At 33.1% G+C, this 21951-nt stretch overlaps 2 protein-coding genes and 1 long non-coding RNA gene across 4 annotated transcripts; all 3 read right to left on the reverse strand.

Annotated features, from left to right (window-relative positions):
* Window positions 1–379: 379 nt before the first annotated feature.
* Window positions 380–1569, reverse strand: LOC139824964 (uncharacterized). The gene is made up of 4 exons (XR_011735392.1): window positions 1449–1569; window positions 992–1337; window positions 703–898; window positions 380–592 (listed from the first exon to the last, which is right to left on the reverse strand). It is a non-coding gene; the product is annotated as an uncharacterized lncRNA (long non-coding RNA).
* Window positions 1570–5693: 4124 nt separating this feature from the next.
* On the reverse strand, window positions 5694–7657 carry LOC139824965 (eukaryotic translation initiation factor 3 subunit C-like). Its single transcript, XM_071797506.1, has 4 exons — window positions 7346–7657; window positions 7018–7221; window positions 6792–6930; window positions 5694–6009 (listed from the first exon to the last, which is right to left on the reverse strand). Exons 2-4 carry the CDS (start codon window positions 7102–7104, stop codon window positions 5870–5872), a joined length of 366 nt encoding a protein of 121 aa, XP_071653607.1. The 5' UTR covers window positions 7105–7221; window positions 7346–7657; the 3' UTR covers window positions 5694–5869.
* A 3883-nt stretch (window positions 7658–11540) lies between these two features.
* LOC139824966 (uncharacterized) lies at window positions 11541–19783 on the reverse strand. 2 transcript variants are annotated; one of them, XM_071797509.1, is made up of 10 exons: window positions 19352–19783; window positions 18161–18453; window positions 16151–16409; window positions 15996–16058; window positions 15225–15428; window positions 14179–14500; window positions 13965–14109; window positions 13290–13363; window positions 12590–12790; window positions 11541–11686 (listed from the first exon to the last, which is right to left on the reverse strand). In XM_071797509.1, the coding sequence occupies exons 1-10, from the start codon at window positions 19355–19357 to the stop codon at window positions 11556–11558; spliced, it is 1698 nt and encodes a 565-aa protein (XP_071653610.1). In that variant the 5' UTR covers window positions 19358–19783; the 3' UTR covers window positions 11541–11555. The 2 variants fall into 2 exon arrangements, with proteins under 2 accessions (XP_071653610.1, XP_071653609.1); XM_071797508.1 differs by having other exon boundaries at window positions 13965–14500.
* Window positions 19784–21951: the final 2168 nt, after the last annotated feature.

Here is a 21951-nt window from a genome sequence, read left to right on the forward strand (position 1 = left end):
CAAATTTCTTTTAAGAGCTGAAAGTCCTAACAATATTAATTAACATACTTAATTTTGATTGCAATATAACTTGTCTAACATGTCACGCAAAGTTTTCGGCTTAGAGATCAGTGCTCTGATTCTATAACTATTAACAACAATTCGTTATCATTATATTGTCGTTGCGCAGCTTTTTTATCATATATATATTATATCTGCACAGCGATAATATAACAATGATAACAAAACTGTAGTTATAAGAGTAACAGCGACTGCGTCCGAAAATGACCTGTTTTATCAAGAACGTAGTTACTGCATTGGCCGCTACACGGTATGGCGCTGAAACCAGTGAGAAATGCTGGTCTCGTCTCAACCCGGACCTTTGGCTATCTGTCTATAAATCTGTGGTATCAATACCATATTTTGTTAATTCTTGTACAAGTTGTTCTGTCTCATAAAGCGACAAAAATTCTGCTATGCAGACACATATAAATGTCGTCTGTTGTGGATTTCTGAACTGTTCGTTAACTTGTCAAATGACAGCAAGCATTTCCTCCATCTTATTGGAAAATGTATCCACATTAAAATCTGTTAATCCCAACAACGAACTTATCTATAAAAGAAAAATCTTTTTTTGAATTTAAATAATTCAGGAAGGATACTTGATATACCTAATGTTAAAATGTATTAATTTTAGGTGAAATAACATGGATTAATTCTAACCTGTGTGATGAAAGGATTAATCTTCATTTTTAAACGCATTAATTTTCCCAATCCTTTTTCAACCACTTGTGGAAACGATAGTAGCCTCAATGTGTGCCCAGTAGGTGCAGTATCAAACACGGCGTAGTACTTTCGGTCCCGCTCCTCCATGAGGAATTCATCGCCGATCATGCGGACCATCATGATAACGGCATGGCTGGTATATTATTAATTATAACAATTATTATTTATATGATTATTTGTATAATTTATGTGATCGTTATATTTATCTAATTTATATAATTATTACGAATAACTGATGAATAACTGCAATCTCTCGTTGCAGTGTGGTATCACCACGTCGATAGCACACACACCGCAAGCTGGTAGGCTCAACACCCCGCGCGACGGAGAGTATGCGTTCACTCAGCTCGGCATTCGGGCGAACGGCGCCAACGACGACGACGACGACGGCAACGTTGGGGAAGACGACGCGACGGTGCACGAGACGGTGTTCGCTCGCTCGGACTCGCAAATCCACCCGTGCCGATAGCGAGCATCAACGCGGACGTTGGATGCGCTCGACAATCGAAGGAAGGTAAGTGGCCGTGGAAGGAAGAGGCAGTCATATATAAGGTATGATTGCCTGATATACTCTATAAAAAGAAGAAAATAAGCTCAATTTAATTATTTATAAACTTTTTCTATTTTGAATTTTACAAAGTAATTTACTCAAAGAGTAATATGTTTCAGGTACGGTGTCTTACCTGAGGTGAGAACTTCTCTTAAATATATATATAGGAGACCGATCATATGACGACGGTAGTGGAAATTAAAAAAAGCATAAACTTTAAAATTACCTCGGATAGCTTTTACCTTAGAACGCTCTCATTCAATATTAATTAATTAATTCATTCATTCATTCATTACGTTCATTCTATATTATAGTTTAATAATATGTTTCTATATTTTAAAATATAGAAACATTATTAAACTATAATATAATATTTCATCGAGATTGTTCAAGCTACAATCATTCAATATCAAACATTCATTCATGCATAATCCATGGAAGGCCACATAGTATTAATACCGCGTGACACTTCCATGGTTGTCTGGCACCGCTCTTAATCTTTGGGGCATAGATTGCACTAAATTGTGGAATAGCGCGGGCCTTGCGCGGAAACCCTCCCACACATTAAGAACGTGTTGCTCAAGTTCCTCGCGTGTACGCCGAATTCTTGGATTCCACTCTTGAACAATTATGCCCTAAAGATTTTCAATCACATTCATATCCGGAGATTTGGCTGGCCAATCCAACGTCCTAAGGTTGGGTTGTGTGGCCAACCATTCCTGAACCAATCTCAATCGATGCACTCCTGAATTGTCTTGAACAAAATTGACACGAGGTACACCAGGAAATGTTTTCGCAACGTATGGGATCATATTAGTGCGCAATATGTTGACATACTCCTCACCGTTTATACGCGGTGTGGTGCGTACCAACGGTCCAGAGCCGCGCGAGGTCATGAACCCCCAAAACGCTAACGTGATACGGCTACTTCGTTCGCGGAAATATACGTTATTCGCATCGTACCTCGTGCCATTTGTTCTCCACAATGTCATACGTCCAGATTCATCCGTTGAGAATACTTTTTCATCAGAGAAAATAGTATTCTCCCATTCATTCTCCCAAGCCAAATGTTTAAAGGCAAAAGCCATCCGTTGGTCTTGGTGATTTTCTGTTAACGCTTGTTTTTGAGCAGGGATACGATGGTGATATCCCCGTTCTCGCCATCTACGCCGAACAATTTCCGCGGAACAATTCAAATTATGTTCCACTACCGTCTGTTGTGCTGACCAGAATCCGTTCGCTTGCATCAAATTGCGGAGAAGTTCGTCGTCTTCAACGGAAGTACATACATCGCGGTCGACCTGGTATCGGTCGTGGGTTCACGTGCCCTTCTACTCGCATTTGTTGCAACACTCGGTATACTGTACTCCTCTGCAATACGTTAAACGTATATTTTAATGATTAAATTAAATAATACAATATAGACGAGTTTAAGGGGATGCTAAAGCCGACCAAATTACCGACAATTACATTTCAAAGCTCTCATTTTGAAACGGCTTTATAGATCGCAAAATCCTTTTACAGGAGTAAAGTAGAGGTACTAATGAAGGGTGGGATTGTCAAATAATTAGTAATAATTGAAAAAAATTTTTAAATGTTGTCATCTCATAACCTTATTTTCTGATATAAATAGTTGTATACGTAATATGTACGAAATTAAAGTTTCCCACCCTTCAGAAGACGTGCACAAACAATAACGTACCTTTGAAATTGAGATTGAAAGCCTGGAATAAAAATGAGAGCTTTGAAACGATCGTGTATATTTTTCACAAAAATATTCACGCAGAGCAGCAATTATGTCACAGCAGTAGTTCACGGATCTTGCGAGAGATGGCGAGCAATCGAAAAAAGGACAGATGTCATTTCGTTAGACAAAGACAGATATAGGGAAAACAAAATTAGAAAGGTTGACATTATCGACATCGAGGAAGTTCGCCAGTCACTGTAGGATCCCCTTAATGACGTGTAAAGTACAAAATCATAAATGCATAGATACTTTACATTTACGTGACATATTCTCGAAACCTCTGTTACCGTCAATCCTGATGCATTTGTATATGCAAGTATTTCACCTCTAACACGTTGCGAAGTAGGACCAGGCATTTCAATATTGTATTTATATATATGTTACGGGCAATTTGATTAATCCGGTCATTATGCATAATGGCCGGGCATTATGCATAATGCCCGCTTCTTTCGGGCCATTTAAATAATAAAAGCCAAAAATGTTCAAATTAATCAAACTGACCGGTCATTATGCATAATGCCCACAGACAAGTGGGAAATGTGATTAACATATTAAAATATCTTTCTAAAAAGAGTGGCAGTCTGTTTATAATTTCAACTTTCTTACTTACAATGAGTTCATGCATTAAAATATTTTATATTTTGTGTTTAAACATAATTTATAACAGACAAATTAATAAATTATTTGGTAAATGTGCAGAATAGTGGCCTTCTCACCGATTTCGTTGAACTTAGGCTTAAGGTGATCCTAAAGCCGTGATCCTAGCCGGTTTTTTTCGGTTTTTTTCTTAGCACTAATCTTTTAATTGGCTTTATAGAAATGCAAAATTCTTGTCTAGAATTAAAGTACGCATCAAAATCTAGGTCATGGTGGTCGAATTTATATCGAAAACGAAAAAAAATTAATATTTTTTGTTATACGTGACGACCACCACATATAAATTCGACCACCATGACCTAGATTTTGATGCGTACTTTAATTCTAGACAAGAATTTTGCATTTCTATAAAGCCAATTAAAAGATTAGTGCTAAGAAAAAAACCGAAAAAAACCGGCTAGAATCACGGCTTTAGGATCACCTTAATCGACGCGTTTTTGCACAAAACGACCGAATCTGGCAGAAAAAAGTGTCGCTCTGCCCCGCGAAGCGAGATGTAGGTTAGTGACACGCTTTAAACAGTTACATAGGTTAGATGACGCGCTTTAAAATATTTAACTGTTTAAAGCGCGTCATCTAACCCATGTGGCATCTCGCATATTAACTTTTCACGTATGAAAAGTTCAAGCATACACTTTCCACGCGAACCGAGGTTCACGCACACCTCCCCGTGCTTTCGGGGGAGGTGCGGTAGTCCCGAAATAGTTTACGCATACACTTTCCACGCGAACCGAGGTTCACGCACACCCCCTCCCGTGCTTTCGGGGGAGGTGCGGTAGTCCCGAAATAGTTTACGCATACACTTTCCACGCGAACCGAGGTTCACGCACACCCCCCCCCCCCGTGCTTTTGGGGGAAGTGCGGTAGTCCCGAAATAGTTCACGCATACACTTTTTACGCGAACCGAGGTTCACCGGCCCGAAAACAGGGGGGTGTGTGCGTGAACCTCGGTTCGCGTGAAAAGTGTATGCATGAACTATTTCGGGACTACCGCACCTCCCCCGAAAGCACGGGGGGGTGTGCGTGAACCTCGGTTCGCGTGGAAAGTGTATGCGTGAACTTTTCATGCGTGGAAAGTTAATATGCGAGATGCCACATGGGTTAAATGACGCGCTTTAAACAGTTAAATATTTTTAAAGCACGTCATCTAACCTATGTAACTGTTTAAAGCGCGTCACTAACCTATATAGGTTAGGTGACGCGCTTTAAAAATATTTAACTGTTTAAAGCGCGTCACTAACCTACATCTCGCTTCGCGGGGCAGAGCGACACTTTTTTCTGCCAGATTCGGTCGTTTCGTGCAAAAACGCGTCGATTAAGCCCAAGTTGAACGAAATCGGTGAGGAGGCCACTATTCTTCAGATTTACCTTAATTATTTATTGGATTCATATTGATCTAACATTTCTCTATGGAAAACGCTGTAACTGTACACACGGCTGCGTCACATTTGTCCCATATGCTCGCCTATTGTGCAAGGGGCTTAAGATTGCCGGGAAAATCAACTCAAATGAGATGATTTATCAAAATGACCATTTAGCATTGGGAAATATGCATAATGACCGGGCAATTTGATTAATTCTTCTCTATTAATCATATTGACCGAACAAATTGGGAATTATGCATAATGCCCGGCCATTATGCATAATGCCCAATTTATCAAATTGCCCGTAACATATACACAAATATTTAACGTTAAAAATGGTTAACTCGTCTCAGGGCCAATTTCTTCACCGTTGGATACTCTATCCTTCGATTAACCTCACTCTTCATCTCTTTCTAACTGTCCCCATAGAAAAAGATGAAGAGTGAGGTTAACCGAAGGATAGAGTTATCCGACGGTGAAGAAATTGGCCATCAGTTTAATAACGCAAACACGTTGTCAACATAAACAAGTTGTCAATGAGATATCTTCAGATATATCTCCCTACATAATAACAATTGACAACTTGTTTATGTTGACAACGTGTTTGCGTTATTAAACTGAGACGAGTTAAAAACACGAATAATTGTGCAATGTATCAACAAATTACAATTGTTGTTTGTATATAATGTCATCGGTATTATTTATGTATTGGTGCTTAGACGATTACAATGTTTCGACCTCTGATTTCTTATTTTGCACCGTTTTAATATCGGTATTATCATGTACTTAATAATTACGATTCTCTTCTCGATTACGATCACGATCGCGATCACGATCGCGTCTCTGCCGGCCCCAATCCTGTCCTTGGCGATTGTAACTCTGACGATTGCGGAAATTGCCTTGGTTTCCTCTTGAGAAGAAGTTACCTGCAAATATTTATTTTTATTATGAACTAGAAGATTATTTTAACTATATAATAAAGTATGAGATATACTTGAAAAAATGTAGGTTAAAGTAAATGATAAAATCTATGGTTTTGTAAAAAAGTCACGTTTGAAAGTAGTTTCTAAAAATCAACCATATTTCATTGACATCTATTATTACAGCAAAGTAGTTCAAATGATCTTGAATAAATATTTTTAAAGTATTTTGGACGACAAAAAAAAATTAAAATCATAAAATATTCAAATAACTTTATGTATGTAATCAAATATCTTAATTCCTCCTCTTTCCCTTTTATTCTCACTTTGCTTTGTTATATTGTACCTTTATATATATAGTATTTAGACCTTTCATTATATTAATAGTAATATATTTTATAATATAATGAAAGGTCTAAACACTATACAAGGGTATATGACAATGCAAAGTTACATACATATATAGCTATTTGAATATTTCATGATTTTAATTTTTAATCAATGTACAAATTTAATTTTTAGTCAAAGTTGGGATCGAGTCGGATCAAGTCAGATCAGGTCTGTTTAGGTCTTGTTAAAATAATATAAAATATAAGTACATGAAAAACAAAAACAACAATTTAAATAGAACATATTGCCTTGGAACGAATATAATTAATTTAATTTTTGCAAAAACTGATCTATTTAATTGTTAAAATTAAATACAATTTTTATAGTACTCGAGTCAATAATCTTGATGATATATCAAAGTAAAGATTATCAAAAATACTTCATCCATCTATACATACCTTGCTTCATTTCGAAGATACGTTTGTTCGAATCTACAAAGTTGTTGACTTTATCCGTCAACTGCAGAGCCAATGATTGAAAGCGGCTTGGCTTGCTTCGATGCATAACTACAGTTCCAGTTGGGTCGTCCATAGATGCCTAAGTTTGTAAAAAAAGGAAGTACATAAGTTATAAAGAATATTACGTAAATAATTGTACAACGTAAAAGTATTTCTGCCAAAATACCATAAGTTCCTCGTTGATGATCATTTTACTCATAATCGAATGGACTATGGGCCGCTTCAACTGGAACATGTCCGCGAGCTTCGGCATTGAGATCGAATCATATACATGCGAATACGTGAACAGGTAAGTCCTCAATGCCTCTTCTTTGATCAATCGTGTTAACACAGCTCGCACTTCATCCGCTTGATGGAAGAGATCCCACACCTATTTCAATAAAAAGTAATTACTACATCGTATTCTACATTTGAAAAAAAATTGCTAATGTAAATCTCGCGCTAATATCTTTGCGTTCATCATTTCATTTATAATGTAATCGTTGCAAGCGGACCTATTTTCGTTACGCATCGCTTTGGCAGCGGCAACGACGTGCTCCCTCGTAGATTCCGGAGGTCCGACTAACGATTGGCGTTCGCTGGACTGCAATTGCTGGTAAAGAGTGGCCTTCACTTGCGCACAGTACAATTGGACACGGTGCAAACGGACACGGTGCAAATAGACACGATATTTTGCCCACGGTTCAATTGGACACGGTTCAATTAGACACCGTTCAATTGGACACCGTTCAGTTGCACACCGAAAGATGCGCACCGTTCAGTTGCACACCGTGTTATTGCACACCGAAAGATGCGCACCGTTTAGTTGCACACCGAAAGATGCACACTGTTCAGTTGCACACCGAAAGATGCGCACCGTTCAGTTGCACACCGTGTTATTGCACACCGAAAGATGCGCACCGTTTAGTTGCACACCGAAAGATGCACACTGTTCAGTTGCACACCGAAAGATGCGCACCGTTCAGTTGCACACTGTTCAGTTGCACACTGAAAGATGCGCACCGTTCAGTTGCACACCGTGTTATTGCACACCGAAAGATGCGCACCGTTTAGTTGCACACCGAAAGATGCACACCGAAAGATGCACACTGTTTAGTTTTACACCGAAAGATGCGCACCGTTCAGTTGCACACCGTGTTATTGCACACCGAAAGATGCGCACCGTTTAGTTGCACACCGAAAGATGCACACTGTTCAGTTGCACACCGAAAGATGCGCACCGTTCAGTTGCACACCGTGTTATTGCACACCGAAAGATGCGCACCGTTTAGTTGCACACCGAAAGATGCACACTGTTCAGTTGCACACCGAAAGATGCGCACCGTTCAGTTGCACACCGTGTTATTGCACACCGAAAGATGCGCACCGTTTAGTTGCACACCGAAAGATGCACACTGTTCAGTTGCACACCGAAAGATGCGCACCGTTCAGTTGCACACCGTGTTATTGCACACCGAAAGATGCGCACCGTTTAGTTGCACACCGAAAGATGCACACTGTTCAGTTGCACACCGAAAGATGCGCACCGTTCAGTTGCACACTGTTCAGTTGCACACTGAAAGATGCGCACCGTTCAGTTGCACACCGTGTTATTGCACACCGAAAGATGCGCACCGTTTAGTTGCACACCGAAAGATGCACACCGAAAGATGCACACTGTTTAGTTTTACACCGAAAGATGCGCACCGTTCAGTTGCACACCGTGTTATTGCACACCGAAAGATGCGCACCGTTTAGTTGCACACCGAAAGATGCACACTGTTCAGTTGCACACCGAAAGATGCGCACCGTTCAGTTGCACACCGTGTTATTGCACACCGAAAGATGCGCACCGTTTAGTTGCACACCGAAAGATGCACACTGTTCAGTTGCACACCGAAAGATGCGCACCGTTCAGTGCACACTGTTCAGTTGCACACTGAAAGATGCGCACCGTTCAGTTGCTCACCGTGTTATTGCACACCGAAAGATGCGCACCGTTTAGTTGCACACCGAAAGATGCACACTGTTCAGTTGCACACCGAAAGATGCGCACCGTTCAGTTACGCACAATTTATTGTCACGAAAAGATGTGTTCTGTTTACTTGCTTGTTTCATGTATTCGCATTATTATAATTTTAACAGACGGAAGGAAATAAAATAATAAATTAAAAAAATATATAATTATTGTTCTTATTGCGTGTTATACTGCTAAATGTTTAAGCTTATCGTAAAACTGTTAAAAGATGACACATTTGGAGGTTGTAATAACTGTCAAAGTGAAATACTTATATTTATTTAAACATGTAGCAGGAACATTATTATCATAAATTATACATATATCAAATTAAATACGTTGTATTTAGCACGTTTATTTTAGATATTTGGACATCGGTTGGACGTCATATTGTGAATAAAGAATATTACAATTTATGGATAAAGTTTGTGGATGAGGATAAAGAATGTTATAATAGTAAATGAAATATAGTGTAAGTAGTAGGTACGAAAGTTGAAATAAGATTTGAAAAAGGATTAAAATATGGATACGGATAAATGGAAAAGATGATACAAAGAAAATGACGTTTATTCAATAGTGTAATTTTGACAATTTCTTGAGCGCTTGGCATTATTATTAAAATACTACAAAAGAGAATGAAAGTGTATTAGTCTAGCATAACTGTATACATTAGGACAAAGTGAAATCTCTACATGTTAATCGTACATAACAATTTAGAGTGGAAACTGTAATTTTCATAATGATAAGTATTTTGAAAAATTAAAAATGAAAAAATAAAACGATTTTATGAGTCATAAATAACAAAAACACAAAAATTGGTCGGATAAGATGTAGTATGCATCGGTCGGATAAGATATAGCTACGACATTCATGTATGATGGTACGTTTACATTTTATAAATATCACTTTCCTTACTTACGTTTAGATAACAGAGCACCGGTATTCAGTATTTAAAATCTGATAAAATAAATTAATGTTTTATAATCCTTACATCAGTAACTATTATATATGGAGGTGTTAAAGCCATAGTGGTGTAAGTCACTTTTTTTAACCTATCGAGTTAAGTTCATAGATGCAGTCTACACATGCAGATATGTTGAAAAAAGAAGAAAAAAAAGTTGTCAAAAAAATTGACTTACACCACTATGGCTTTAACCCCTCCATATGTTCAAGTATCAAATCACAGTGCTTGTTATTGTATGTATTATCACAAAAACCGTAAAAGTATATTTCGCATCATATTTTGCAACATATGTTAATCAAATCGTACGTAATGACTAAAGTAACTGTAGGAACTATATAATAATGAGTCTTTCAAACGATAAAACGATACGAACGATCGTTCTAAAACAATTACGTTTAAATAGTAAAACAGATCGTCAGTATTAAACTTTATACGATACGTAAAGCCTCTTTTATGTTTACAAAGTATCAAATAGTATCACAATTTTTTAATACGCATATTCGTAATGTTATTACAAGAAAGAAAAATTAAAATATTTTTGCTCTTCTTTGCATAATTAAAATGTTTATACGTTATGTACGTTTTATACATTTTGATTTAGAGCAACTCTAAAAATAATTTCTATAATCATACATCTGCTGAGAGATATAAACTATTACTCTGAAACGAAGAAAAAGATAAATCTGACTCAATATGACTGCGTTTACACGGCACCTTCTTAGGCCGGCCAATCACGGGCTATTCCATTCTTCTGAAAAATGGTTACGATTGATCTTCCTGACATTCCTACGGATGTTATAAAATCCGATTAACGATGCCGTATAAACGTAGTCAATGTTCTATCAATGACAATTCAAGTACAATAGTACGTTTACACCTAGATGATATAACAGTTTCTCTGCTTGTTATTACTTTTTTACGTAATTCTGAGAAATTATGCTGTCGATCAAGTTCATATTGTTACATTTTTAACTTATTGTCATATCTTGAATTCGTTTTAGCGCTATTGACATTTCACAGTTTTTACTACTAGTACTAATAGTTACTAAAACTTAATTTACTGTAACTGATTGTTAAAAATTAATTAACTTTGATTTAAGGTAACCAAATTATATAAACTTCGAAAATTTTTCAAAATTACATAAAATTGCACGAACGTTGCTTTATCTTCATCGAAAAAATATTCTTTTTCTTATCAAGTAACACAGCTTTTCTTGAAATTTTTAGACCTAAATGTAAGATATTGAATGTTTTACGGTTTTATGATTCTTATACAGTCTTCATATATCACGTTACATATTGGACATCGATTGGCTTCCAAACGTTCGATACATGAGGAGCAACAAGCGAGATGACCGCAAGGTACAAAAGCGTGCGTGCGTTCTTCAACAAGACACACTGTACAATTATCTATGGAAGATTCTTCTTTTGAAGTGCTTTCATTATCCAGATTCCAATTTACGGTGTGAAACGGACCATCTTCTGTACTTCTTTCGTTAAGTAGAAATAATCATCCTCCGGCACCTCATATATTAATTCTTTATCTACAAAGAAAAGTAGTTACATATAGGAGGAACATATCAATTTATGATATATATATATATATATATATATATATATATATATATATATACTTTATTTTTATTTTGCAGCTGTAGAATGCTATGATAGAAATACCTTATTATAATTATTCAATACATGTGGAGCAGCAAGCTCTGCAATTTTTTTTTTTTGCGATTTTTCCTTAATGGTTTATTCTTTTGACAGTTTGTTCCTTTGGTACTTCGTCTATCCTTTGTAGAGCTACATGTAATTCTCGTAATTTTGGTAATTTATTTTGTTTCTGTGAGTTTTTGTATTCTCCGTTTAAATTTTCTGTTAAAAAATACCATACAATAGTAAAATGTTAGAGAACCTCCCAGATACGTAAATACAGTGTAAATTAGACATCATTGATTAGATTGCTTAATTAAGTAGAAGATAAATTTATATATAATTTAATTGATGATATCCGGTTTATACAGTTTCACTATGTGCAAGTGGGACATACTGAAAGATTACAGCAATAATAGATTGAATTTTGATGAAATATATACGTACAACATATATAAATGTCAGGTCCTCTGAAGTTGGTTGTGTATAAAAAAACTTTAAAATACTTGCTTCTTTCTGAACATTCTAGATGTCAGAACACTGTTTATTGTTTGTAATAATAAATACACGTATAATATATACAATACGCGCGCGCGCGTGTGTGTGTGTGTGTGTGTGTGTGTGTGCGTGCGTGCATGCGTGCGTGCGTGCGTGCGTGCGTGCGTGCGTGCGTGCGTGCGTGCGTGCGTGCGTGCGTGCGTGCGTGCGTGCGTGAGTGCGTGCGTGCGTGCGCGCGCTCGTGTGTGTAATATATGTAATCTATATACTTTTTTACAAACATCTAGTAAACAGTATGTATTTTAAATGTGCCCTGATACACAGCCAACTTGAGATGACCAGGTATTTCTAACTTTAATACCATGTGTATAAAAACGTGAATTTAATGAAGTAAATGATAATGAAATGATAAATCCAGAAAATAGAATTATTATAAATTTACACAAATATGTAATATTATTCAATTTAAAAAATAAGAAAAACAGATAATACACCGTGTATTATTTAATTTTACTTTAATGAATATAATGCTTGTGAATTTAACATTGAAATTTACATAAATTATAACTTTATTTAAAATAGAAAATATGACGTTTGCAAATGTAACATCAATGCTCATGTACTTACCTTTATCAGTGTTTTCTTCCGACACTTCCTGTTTTCTTTTATGGCATTCTACTCGTGAACTATTTCTTTCATCACAATTTAGTTCTTGTAACGGTATCCTTTCTACATTAATTTTTGCATTGTTTTCTGTATTTTGTAATGTGTTTGTTTCAGAATACATACGGTCAGAGTCTTCATCAGATGTCGAATGACTGTTACACTCTATTAAAATATAAATGGTATATTTAATATTTAATAAAAAATTTTTTGCATGTAAAAAGGAAGATTCAAAATTTTCATTTTATATTTATACTTCACAATAACATATTTCTTAATTATATTATCTATAATATATTGTCATAAGTAAGCTTAAGTTTTTGTATACATGCATATATTTAATTACTTCAATTACTTAAATCAAATGTAATATTTATACAAATTATAAATATTTGAAAGATAATCTATAATGTAAATTATACAATTGTTATAAAGAAATGTTTTAGCTTAATTTGCTTTAATTTATAATTAAGTCTCAATGAGTATAACATTTGGAAAGGGCTAGTTTTAAAAAAATGAGTATTAATAAAAATATTATTAGTTTTCATGAGCTTAACATGTATTATTAAAATTTTATCCCTGAGCAATATTAAAAAGATTTCATACATTGCTAATTATTAACTAAAATGTTTTTTATTGACTGACATGATTGATAAATATATACCTTTAGAAAGAAACTTCTTTACAATATTTTCACATCCGTCGCTAAAGAAACGTAAGAAATTGTTGAGAGGTAGTCTACAAAAATGAAAAACAGTTGTGTTATATGTTACAATATAGAAATACAAAAACAATTAAATAAAATTTGTATTACAAATACTAAAAATACAAAAATTAATATAAATATCTTCATAGAAAAAGTATATTATGACAAATTTTAACATTTTCAATAAAAATTTTTCTAAAGAGGTTAAGAATATTAATAATATTAATAAAGATGTAAAGAATTTTTATATTAATTTTAAATTAACGTTTAACGCCAATTTTTTTATTTTATAAATTAAGAATATATAGGACACAATGATAACAGAAAGAATAGATATGCTAACAAGTATTACATTAATCAAGAATATATTATTAAGAATATTAAGTATATTAAGAATAAGAAAAACAAAATGGCTGTGCAATTTTACATTTAAATAAAATTATAATAAAAAATTTTGTAACAAATTATTTATGTAAAATAATTAAATAAAATGTTAAACAATAAGATTTGTTATAAAAAATGTAAATAAATACAAAAATAAGGTATGTACAAATACATATGATTATAACAAAGTATAGAATAAATTGTCTTTTTGACAAAATAAAATATACAGATATATATATATAAATTAACCTGCGTGCTGCAAAATATTTTTGAATTTCCAGTATTTTGTTATCACGGTTTTTGTTTTTTATACTTGTACGATGCCCATTTGTTTCGGTTGTTTTCAAACGTTTTAGCTTTAGTTCTTCGTCAATAATCAATTTTCGTAGATTATCTACAAGTATATTTTGTACCAGTTTGTTCATTTTGTACATGTATTGGAAAGTGTTAATAGCAACGTTACCTAAGAAATTCCAGACATTTTCATGAGCTTTGCTAAATTTTCTTCCTACTACGTTATGGAAACTTTCTGTTATATTATTTGTTCTTACTGGACAATCATAAACACTAACTTTTGATGCTAGTGGCAACCAAGTTTTGCGTACATACGCTAAAAAATCATTAATGGTAGGATATTCATGAGAAATTTGATCAGCTTCGAATTGTATAAAGGAAAGTGCTTCCTCAAAACAATTAGAAGGAGCTAATGCCATAGTCATAGTCATTGATAAAACGATTCTTGGTGCATCTGTCAATCCTAATCGCCGCCAGCGACGCAAAAGTGCCTGTAAGTAAATATTTATAAAAATAACAAAATATATGTACTAAACTGTACTTAGTTTAATAAGACTTTGAAATGACAAACGTTCCTAATTATGTTATCTTCAATGTAACAAAATCTATCTTTATTGAAATATTGTATATATAAAGTGACCATAATTGAAATTTATTAACTAAAAACGATCAACATTTATCAATCATATTTCCATTTAAAAATTTTTTTGTACAAAAACGGATTTTTTAAAATAGTGTTCTTTCTTATCAATATTATATGCAAAGAACTATCAAGTCATCATTGTTATAATCAATGTTATAATACAATTATAAATAAACGTGATTATATGGATATTTCACATTATACTTTATATTACGATATATTATAATAAAATTGAATTTTAATTATATTAAAGATAACTCAATCAGGATTATTTGTAATTTCACTTTATAAAATGAATTAGAATTCAGCACATAATTTGCTTGACTCATAGCCTCCTTTTTCCAAATATGGGCGAAAAATCTAGTATTATAATAAAATTGGATTTTAATTATATTAAAGATAACTCAATCAGGATTATTTGTAATTTCACTTTATAAAATGAATTAGAATTTAGCACATAATTTGCGTGACTCATAGCCTCCTTTTTCCAATATTTATATTAATATATTATGATTTATGTAAATAGCACAAAATGAAATACATGAAAAATAAATTATATAAAATCATAATACCTGATTATAATGAAACCAGCATCCATGTGTCTCTACTGCTGGAAATTGTTCATTTATGACTTTCATGGCTGCCATCTCATAGTCGCTCATTATAAATTTTAAATTTTGTCGAATCATTGGCACTAATTCTATAACTTTATTCCAAATCGCTCTATACATATTACTAGAACGACTTTCACTCAAAATAAAGATTGTAGCAATACCCTGCAAATGTGTTAAATTAAACTTATTATTAAAATTATACAAGGTATTTAAATATATAAAGATATGAAGTAGAAAGCCTAAATTATTGTTTAAACCGATAATATTATTATTTAAATGAAACAAAAACATTGAAAAGCGTATATTTTATTACGAAAAAAAAGAAATCATATGATTTATTATATTTTTACATAATTTCTAATTTCACAGTGCGTGTATGTATGTGCGTATGTATGTGTATGTATGTGTGTGCGTATGTATGTGTATGTGCGTACGTCCGTGAGTGTATGTGTAAAGCATCTATCAAATATATTATATTTTTTATTAACTTTTTCATATTCATTTTTAAAAGAATAAAGTCAGTGCTTATTAACAAAATGATTTTATATTTTAAAAAACTGCTAATAGAAAACGAGTAAAATAAACTTCTATTATAATTGTATTACTTTTCCATGCTTTTTGTCTTTATTTATTGAAAAGTATTTGCCTGTAACAAATAGCAATTGATTATACACGCTATTATAATGTACTTTCTGTTAATGTAACGCATAATGTATGTTCAATGCTTACTACATTCATATGTCGGATATGTAGTGTATACATTTGGCTCATCATTGGTACACGTGGAACAATCTAAAAAGTTTGCATTATTGAAATATGTTATTATCTTATTTTGATATATAAAAAAGACAATGCATATTATATTATAAAAAATATGAACTTACATTAAAAGTGCCATCCACGTAAAGTTCTGTTGATGTTTGTAATTCTTGTAACAGATCATTACTTGAAAATATTAATGCTTTTTTCCCATCTCTACAGGTCACATTTCCTTTGTAAAATCTTTCAAGAGGTTCATATGTTGATACATTTGCAATAAGAGTCTCCATATCTTTTGGTAAACTTGGGCGAAGTTTGATTCTTTCACGGTACAATGTAGGTTTTAATGTTGCATACGATAATGTTGCAGCTATTTCAGGATATCTATATTACAAGTACAAATATAAATGGGTAATAATCATAAATTATACGTTACAGAATTAGAATTACCTGGACAAACAAGATAGTACAGACATTATATAAGTAAATATGTATCAAATTATTTTTTACTTATAAAAGATAATATATTTTTAAATAACAAATATGAATAAAATAACTTAAATGACATTTCCTTTTTTAGTATAATCGCTAAAATATACATATCATTTTCAAATGTTTTTTTATTTTTTTATTAACTAGTGTATAAGAAATTATCTTATTTATAGTAATTATTCGTTGATTACATTTTTTGTAAAAAAAATTCGTAACATTTGATCCTTAAGGCTCCTGGTTCCTTGCCGACCATATTGGAAATTGTCAGACGTCAGAAGCGAGAAATTTCGCGAAATTTACTTTGCAATATACTGTCAAATAAAAACTCGTTTATTTCACTTATGTTATTTTGTGGGAAATTAAAAAAACATTTTTTATTTGGTTTTGCAACTCAAAGTTTTTAGGTGTTATATTTAATAATCTGAGTATTTTGCACTTCCATAAAAAAGATCGGTAAAACTTTTGGAGTTGCGAAACCAAATAAAAAATATTTCTTTTAATTTCTCACAAAATAACAAAAGTGAATAAACGAGTTTTGATTTGATACCCCACATGTATGCCACAGCAATCTACAGTTAGTTTTCATTCATCTTTTTATTTGACAGTATGTTGCAAAGATTTTCGATGTATAATTTCTCGCTTCTGATATCACGTTTCAAGATGGCTGTGGTCAGTACCCAAGAGCCTTATCTTATATTGAAATTCTTTGTAAAAATGTATGTTTATACAACTGATGGAATGTAATGGTTTAATCACGCTAGTTACAAAAAAATAATAGCATGAAACATTATACTATAAATAACATTCAATATATAAAATAAATAATGTATGTTGCATTCTACTTTTAAATTCTTGTTTCTCTTTTTGCACAGAAATAAGAATTTTTTAATCTCCATTTAAAAACTTAAGTAATCGAATACAATAATAAAAAATATTATAGAATGATTATAGATAAGACAATGGTATAGAAAAGTATTATTATGAAATGCTATAAACCTCTTTGCAATATTAAAAGGCGTTGTGTTACTTTCATTTTAATATATATTATTTTCTATTACATAGTTGACTATACAACATGAGTACAGTATTTATAACAAAAGCGATATTACAACAAGAGTATTTTAGGTTTAAAATAACTATAAATTAAATAAAAAGTTAAAAATATATTATAAGTATATTATATCATGTTATAATTATCAAGTATTTCTTGAAAATCTTATATAAAGATATATGCATAAATTATTTATATCATTATGCATTTCATATAGATATTTAAAAAAACAAAAAAACAAGAGGAGTTTTAATCTTTACTGTATTAAACCTTTAGAGGACAGGCAAGTTCTTTAAAAGATAAACTGATCTCTATTTCATGACTATATTTTTGAGTTAAGATATTCTTATATATAATACAGTGTTTTATTCTGAAAAGTAAGAGATCCTTCTAGCTTAAAATAAATAGATTAAAATAGATTTCCTTCGGTACAATAACAAAATTAGAAAAGGTGCACAAGACTCTTATAATTATACTCATAGAATTGAAATAAAACTCATAGAATCAATTAATATTTGTTTTGAATAAAAAATGAGTATTTTTTTTAAATTATATGACCTAAAAATATGTATGTATCAAAAGAAATACTTACTTTCTGCAGACATTATCGAATATTTCTTTCAATGGTGAAGCTGTATCTCGACAAAGTTGCAACATTTCTTGCTTCATTGTAAATTGTGTTACTTTCCATTTTGTTTGAATATGAGTATGATCTTGGACTAAACGTACTTCACCATTATTATCAATTTTAAGAGTGCCAGAACATTTTGAAGATCGACGAGTATTACATCGTAGAATATTTGGATTACGAGAATCTTTGTTGTATGTGTAATCATTGTATACATAAATAGTAGTACCAGGTTTTTTTCCACATATTTCCTCCATCTAGAAAAAAACAAAAAAAATTAATATTAAAAATATAACTTCAAAAAATGACATCAAAATTGATTGAAATGATTTGTTTGCGTGTATGCGCGCGCGCGTGTATAACAATTCCTTATAAATTCTTAGATTATTTCAGAATTCTTTTATGATACAGATATTAATGCAATTTTTAACCAATCATAAGATTGTGTTGTGTTCAGAATAGTTTAATGATTGTTACTATATGTATATATTTGCATAATTGTAAATTAATGCGTTAATCATGCGTCATAATGCAAATGCTCAATTGTCAATTAACGTGTATACCATTAGCAAAGGTATTGTAATATTAATATTGCGTCTCTTATTAACTTCTAACATAGTTTCTTTTTTATAGTTATAAGTAAACATTTTTTTACAGATAGATTAATATATGTAAAATTTCACATTAGATTAAAGTAATCCCGTTAGGAGTATTTCATATGACTTTTAATTCTTTTACAATAATAAAGTATTTGCTTTTATGATCATAATAATAAAAATACAGACCATATTTTTACTTTGTTAGTTTAATTGCTATTGAGTTTTTCTATCGGTAGTGAATAATTATGTTACAAAAATTTCGAGCGAGTCCTCAATTGTTAAACTAGCATAATTTCTTCATATATAAAATATATGTTGCAGCATATCAATAAGTAAAGTACAATTTTGTTTTTTGTTTTTTCTGGAGTTCGTCAACTTCTATCTCGATCGACACGTCACAAGAAACATGATTATCGGTAAAACACATAAAATAATGCATAAACAGGTTAGGAGGCAAGAAACAAAGAGTACATTATAGATTAAGCTTAAAACTCGAATGAAACACAACACGTGGAAAATGCAAACTTTTTGCTATTGCTATTGCATTTTTACTTACGTTCATAAAGAGAGGTAGAAGAGAAGCAGAAATACGTTTGTAGCAAAGAAGTTGCTATTTCTTGCAAAATATCTTGGTATATGTTGGTTTCCACTTTATTTCAAGTTACTTCAAAATACAACACGAGCACGGTATTTGTAACAAGAGCGATATTACGACAAGAGCGATATTACGGCAAAAGCGATATTCCACACAAGAGCATTTCAGGCACGTAACGACACGAGCATAGTTAGATAAGAAATACCGCGGAAAAGCGTGGATAACGTGCACGTACATGTACCGTGATTTAGGCCGGTATTCATAGTCGGTTCTTATATTTAAGATTGTCTTATGTACAATCTTAAGATGTCACAAACCAATCAGAACCGTATTAACATCTAAGATATTACTTAAGACGATCTTAAAATAAGAATGGACTATGAATACCGGCCTTAGACTGGTATTCATTGCTCGATGTTAAGGTATCTTTTCATACCCAGTATGCTGCAGCAGCATTTCTATATTATTTCGCTGTTATTGGTTAAAAATTGAAATGTGTCATCTGATAAAAAATTATTAACTAATGGGCACGTTCAGCGGAAAAAGCTGCTCAATGAACGCTTTGTGATTCCTTAAGAGAATCCTAAATCGTCCGCGGAACTTAATTTTTGTAAAAATTTGTAAAAGGATTTGTTCGTATTACTTTCTTAGATTTGAAAATCTTTTTAGAAAACGAAAGTATAGACATTAATATGTGTTTGTTCGGTAGTATTTATTAAAAAAAAAATTTTTTTTAATTAACGCATTCTGAAAAAAAAAATAAAGATCTTTTATCCTGGAGAGAGAAATAAAGAACTCTGATTGGTTGATTTCCTCATGCGTTGTATATTATGCGTTAGGGCGTGGCCCGTGGACTAACATTTTTCGCGTAAAGGTGAAATCACACGATACGGGAATCAACGTGCGAGACAGAGGATGCGTGATTCGAACAGCCAATCAGCGCTCTTCCACATTTTTCTATCCCGTATGATTTCACCCTTATGGTTCCTGCACACAGGACGCGGTAACATTTGCCGCGCAATTTGGATACAGTAGCCAATCAAATCTGCAGCTCGGAAAAATTAAAACTCGATTCAACTCTGACTGGCTACTACTCTCAACTTTCGGCGCGCGGCAAGCGAAAAGGTCGCGACACAGACTTTTGTATAACGCATAATACAAGCTATGAAACCGTAAAATTTCAACCAATGCATAGCTACGCACAACGAAATCAAATGACGTGATTGGTCGAAACTTTACAGTTTTGGTCCAAGTTCACAGTTTACGGCCTCTATAAATCAGCCTTAATGCATAATACATAATGCAAGGAAATCAAACAATCCGAGTACTTCATTTCTCTCCAGGTAGGAAATAAAGAACTCTGATTAGTTGATTTCCTTTTGCGTTATGTATTAAAGCGCGCCTCGACGATAGAGAAATAGCGGAACGGAACAATAAAGCTAGCCACACATAATTTCTGTAAAACGTAACAGTAAGGTTTCGACCAATCGCGTTGCTTAAATCTTACTGTTACGGACGGCCAAATCGAGTAACGCGATTGGTCGAAACCTTACTGTTAAGCCCATTCTATAATTGTCGCAAGTTAGTTGCTTTTTGCGACAACCAATAACCGTCAAGCTCTATACGTAAAGCTTAACGCTCGGTGGCAGTTGCAAAAGGCAACTCGCGACTTGCAACTATTATAGAAGACCCTTTACGTTCTATGGAACGGTGTATATGACTATCTTAAGCCCGGATCTACAATAGGTGTAGTAAGCTTTAAACTTTAAGAAATTGACCAATGACAATCAATTATTCTCCTCATCTTCGTTTGTGATTGGTTAATATTTTAAGGCTTAAAGCTTACTACATACTGTTGTAGATCCGGATTTACGAAAAGGAAATTAGATTGATGCTAACCAATCAGAGTGATTCCGCTACGCTTTTTCAAGGCCAGAATTTCCATGACCAATATTTTGCCGGAACGGAACGTAGTAATAAGTACACTTGCAATAACTGCGTGAACCTGTGGCTGTATGATAATGCTCTGTAGTTTTCACCTATGCAATACAACTATTTTATTTTCGTATGCCGAGCATTCAGATTACTTACCATTTGATCAACGAACAGAAAATCACAGAGCATTGCCATACAGCCACAGATTCATGCAGTTATTGCAAATGTACTTATTACTACGTTCCGTTCCGACAAAATATTGGCCATGGGAATCGCAGCCTCGAAAAAAACGGAACAGAATCACTTTTATTGATTAAGGCCATCACACATAAAATTCCGTAAGAACGTAAAACGTAACAGTAAGGAAATTGACCAATTCCAATCCAGTATATGGCAGTGGAGGGGTTACGGAGAGCCAAATACTGGATTGGGATTGGTCGATTTTCTTATTGTTACGTTTTACGTCTTTACGGAATTTTATGTGTGGTGGCCTTTAAGTCCATCACACACATTTTTCGTAAAGGCTATCGGACACAAAATTGCATAGCCGCATATGCATAACATAAAACTGTCTGGATCAATAAACGTTAAGCATAAAGTCGCCATGTTGATTTATGCTTAATGCT

Source organism: Temnothorax longispinosus, unplaced genomic scaffold (genome assembly GCF_030848805.1).
Source record: "Temnothorax longispinosus isolate EJ_2023e unplaced genomic scaffold, Tlon_JGU_v1 HiC_scaffold_72, whole genome shotgun sequence".
In the NCBI taxonomy this organism is placed as follows: Eukaryota; Metazoa; Arthropoda; class Insecta; order Hymenoptera; family Formicidae; genus Temnothorax; species Temnothorax longispinosus.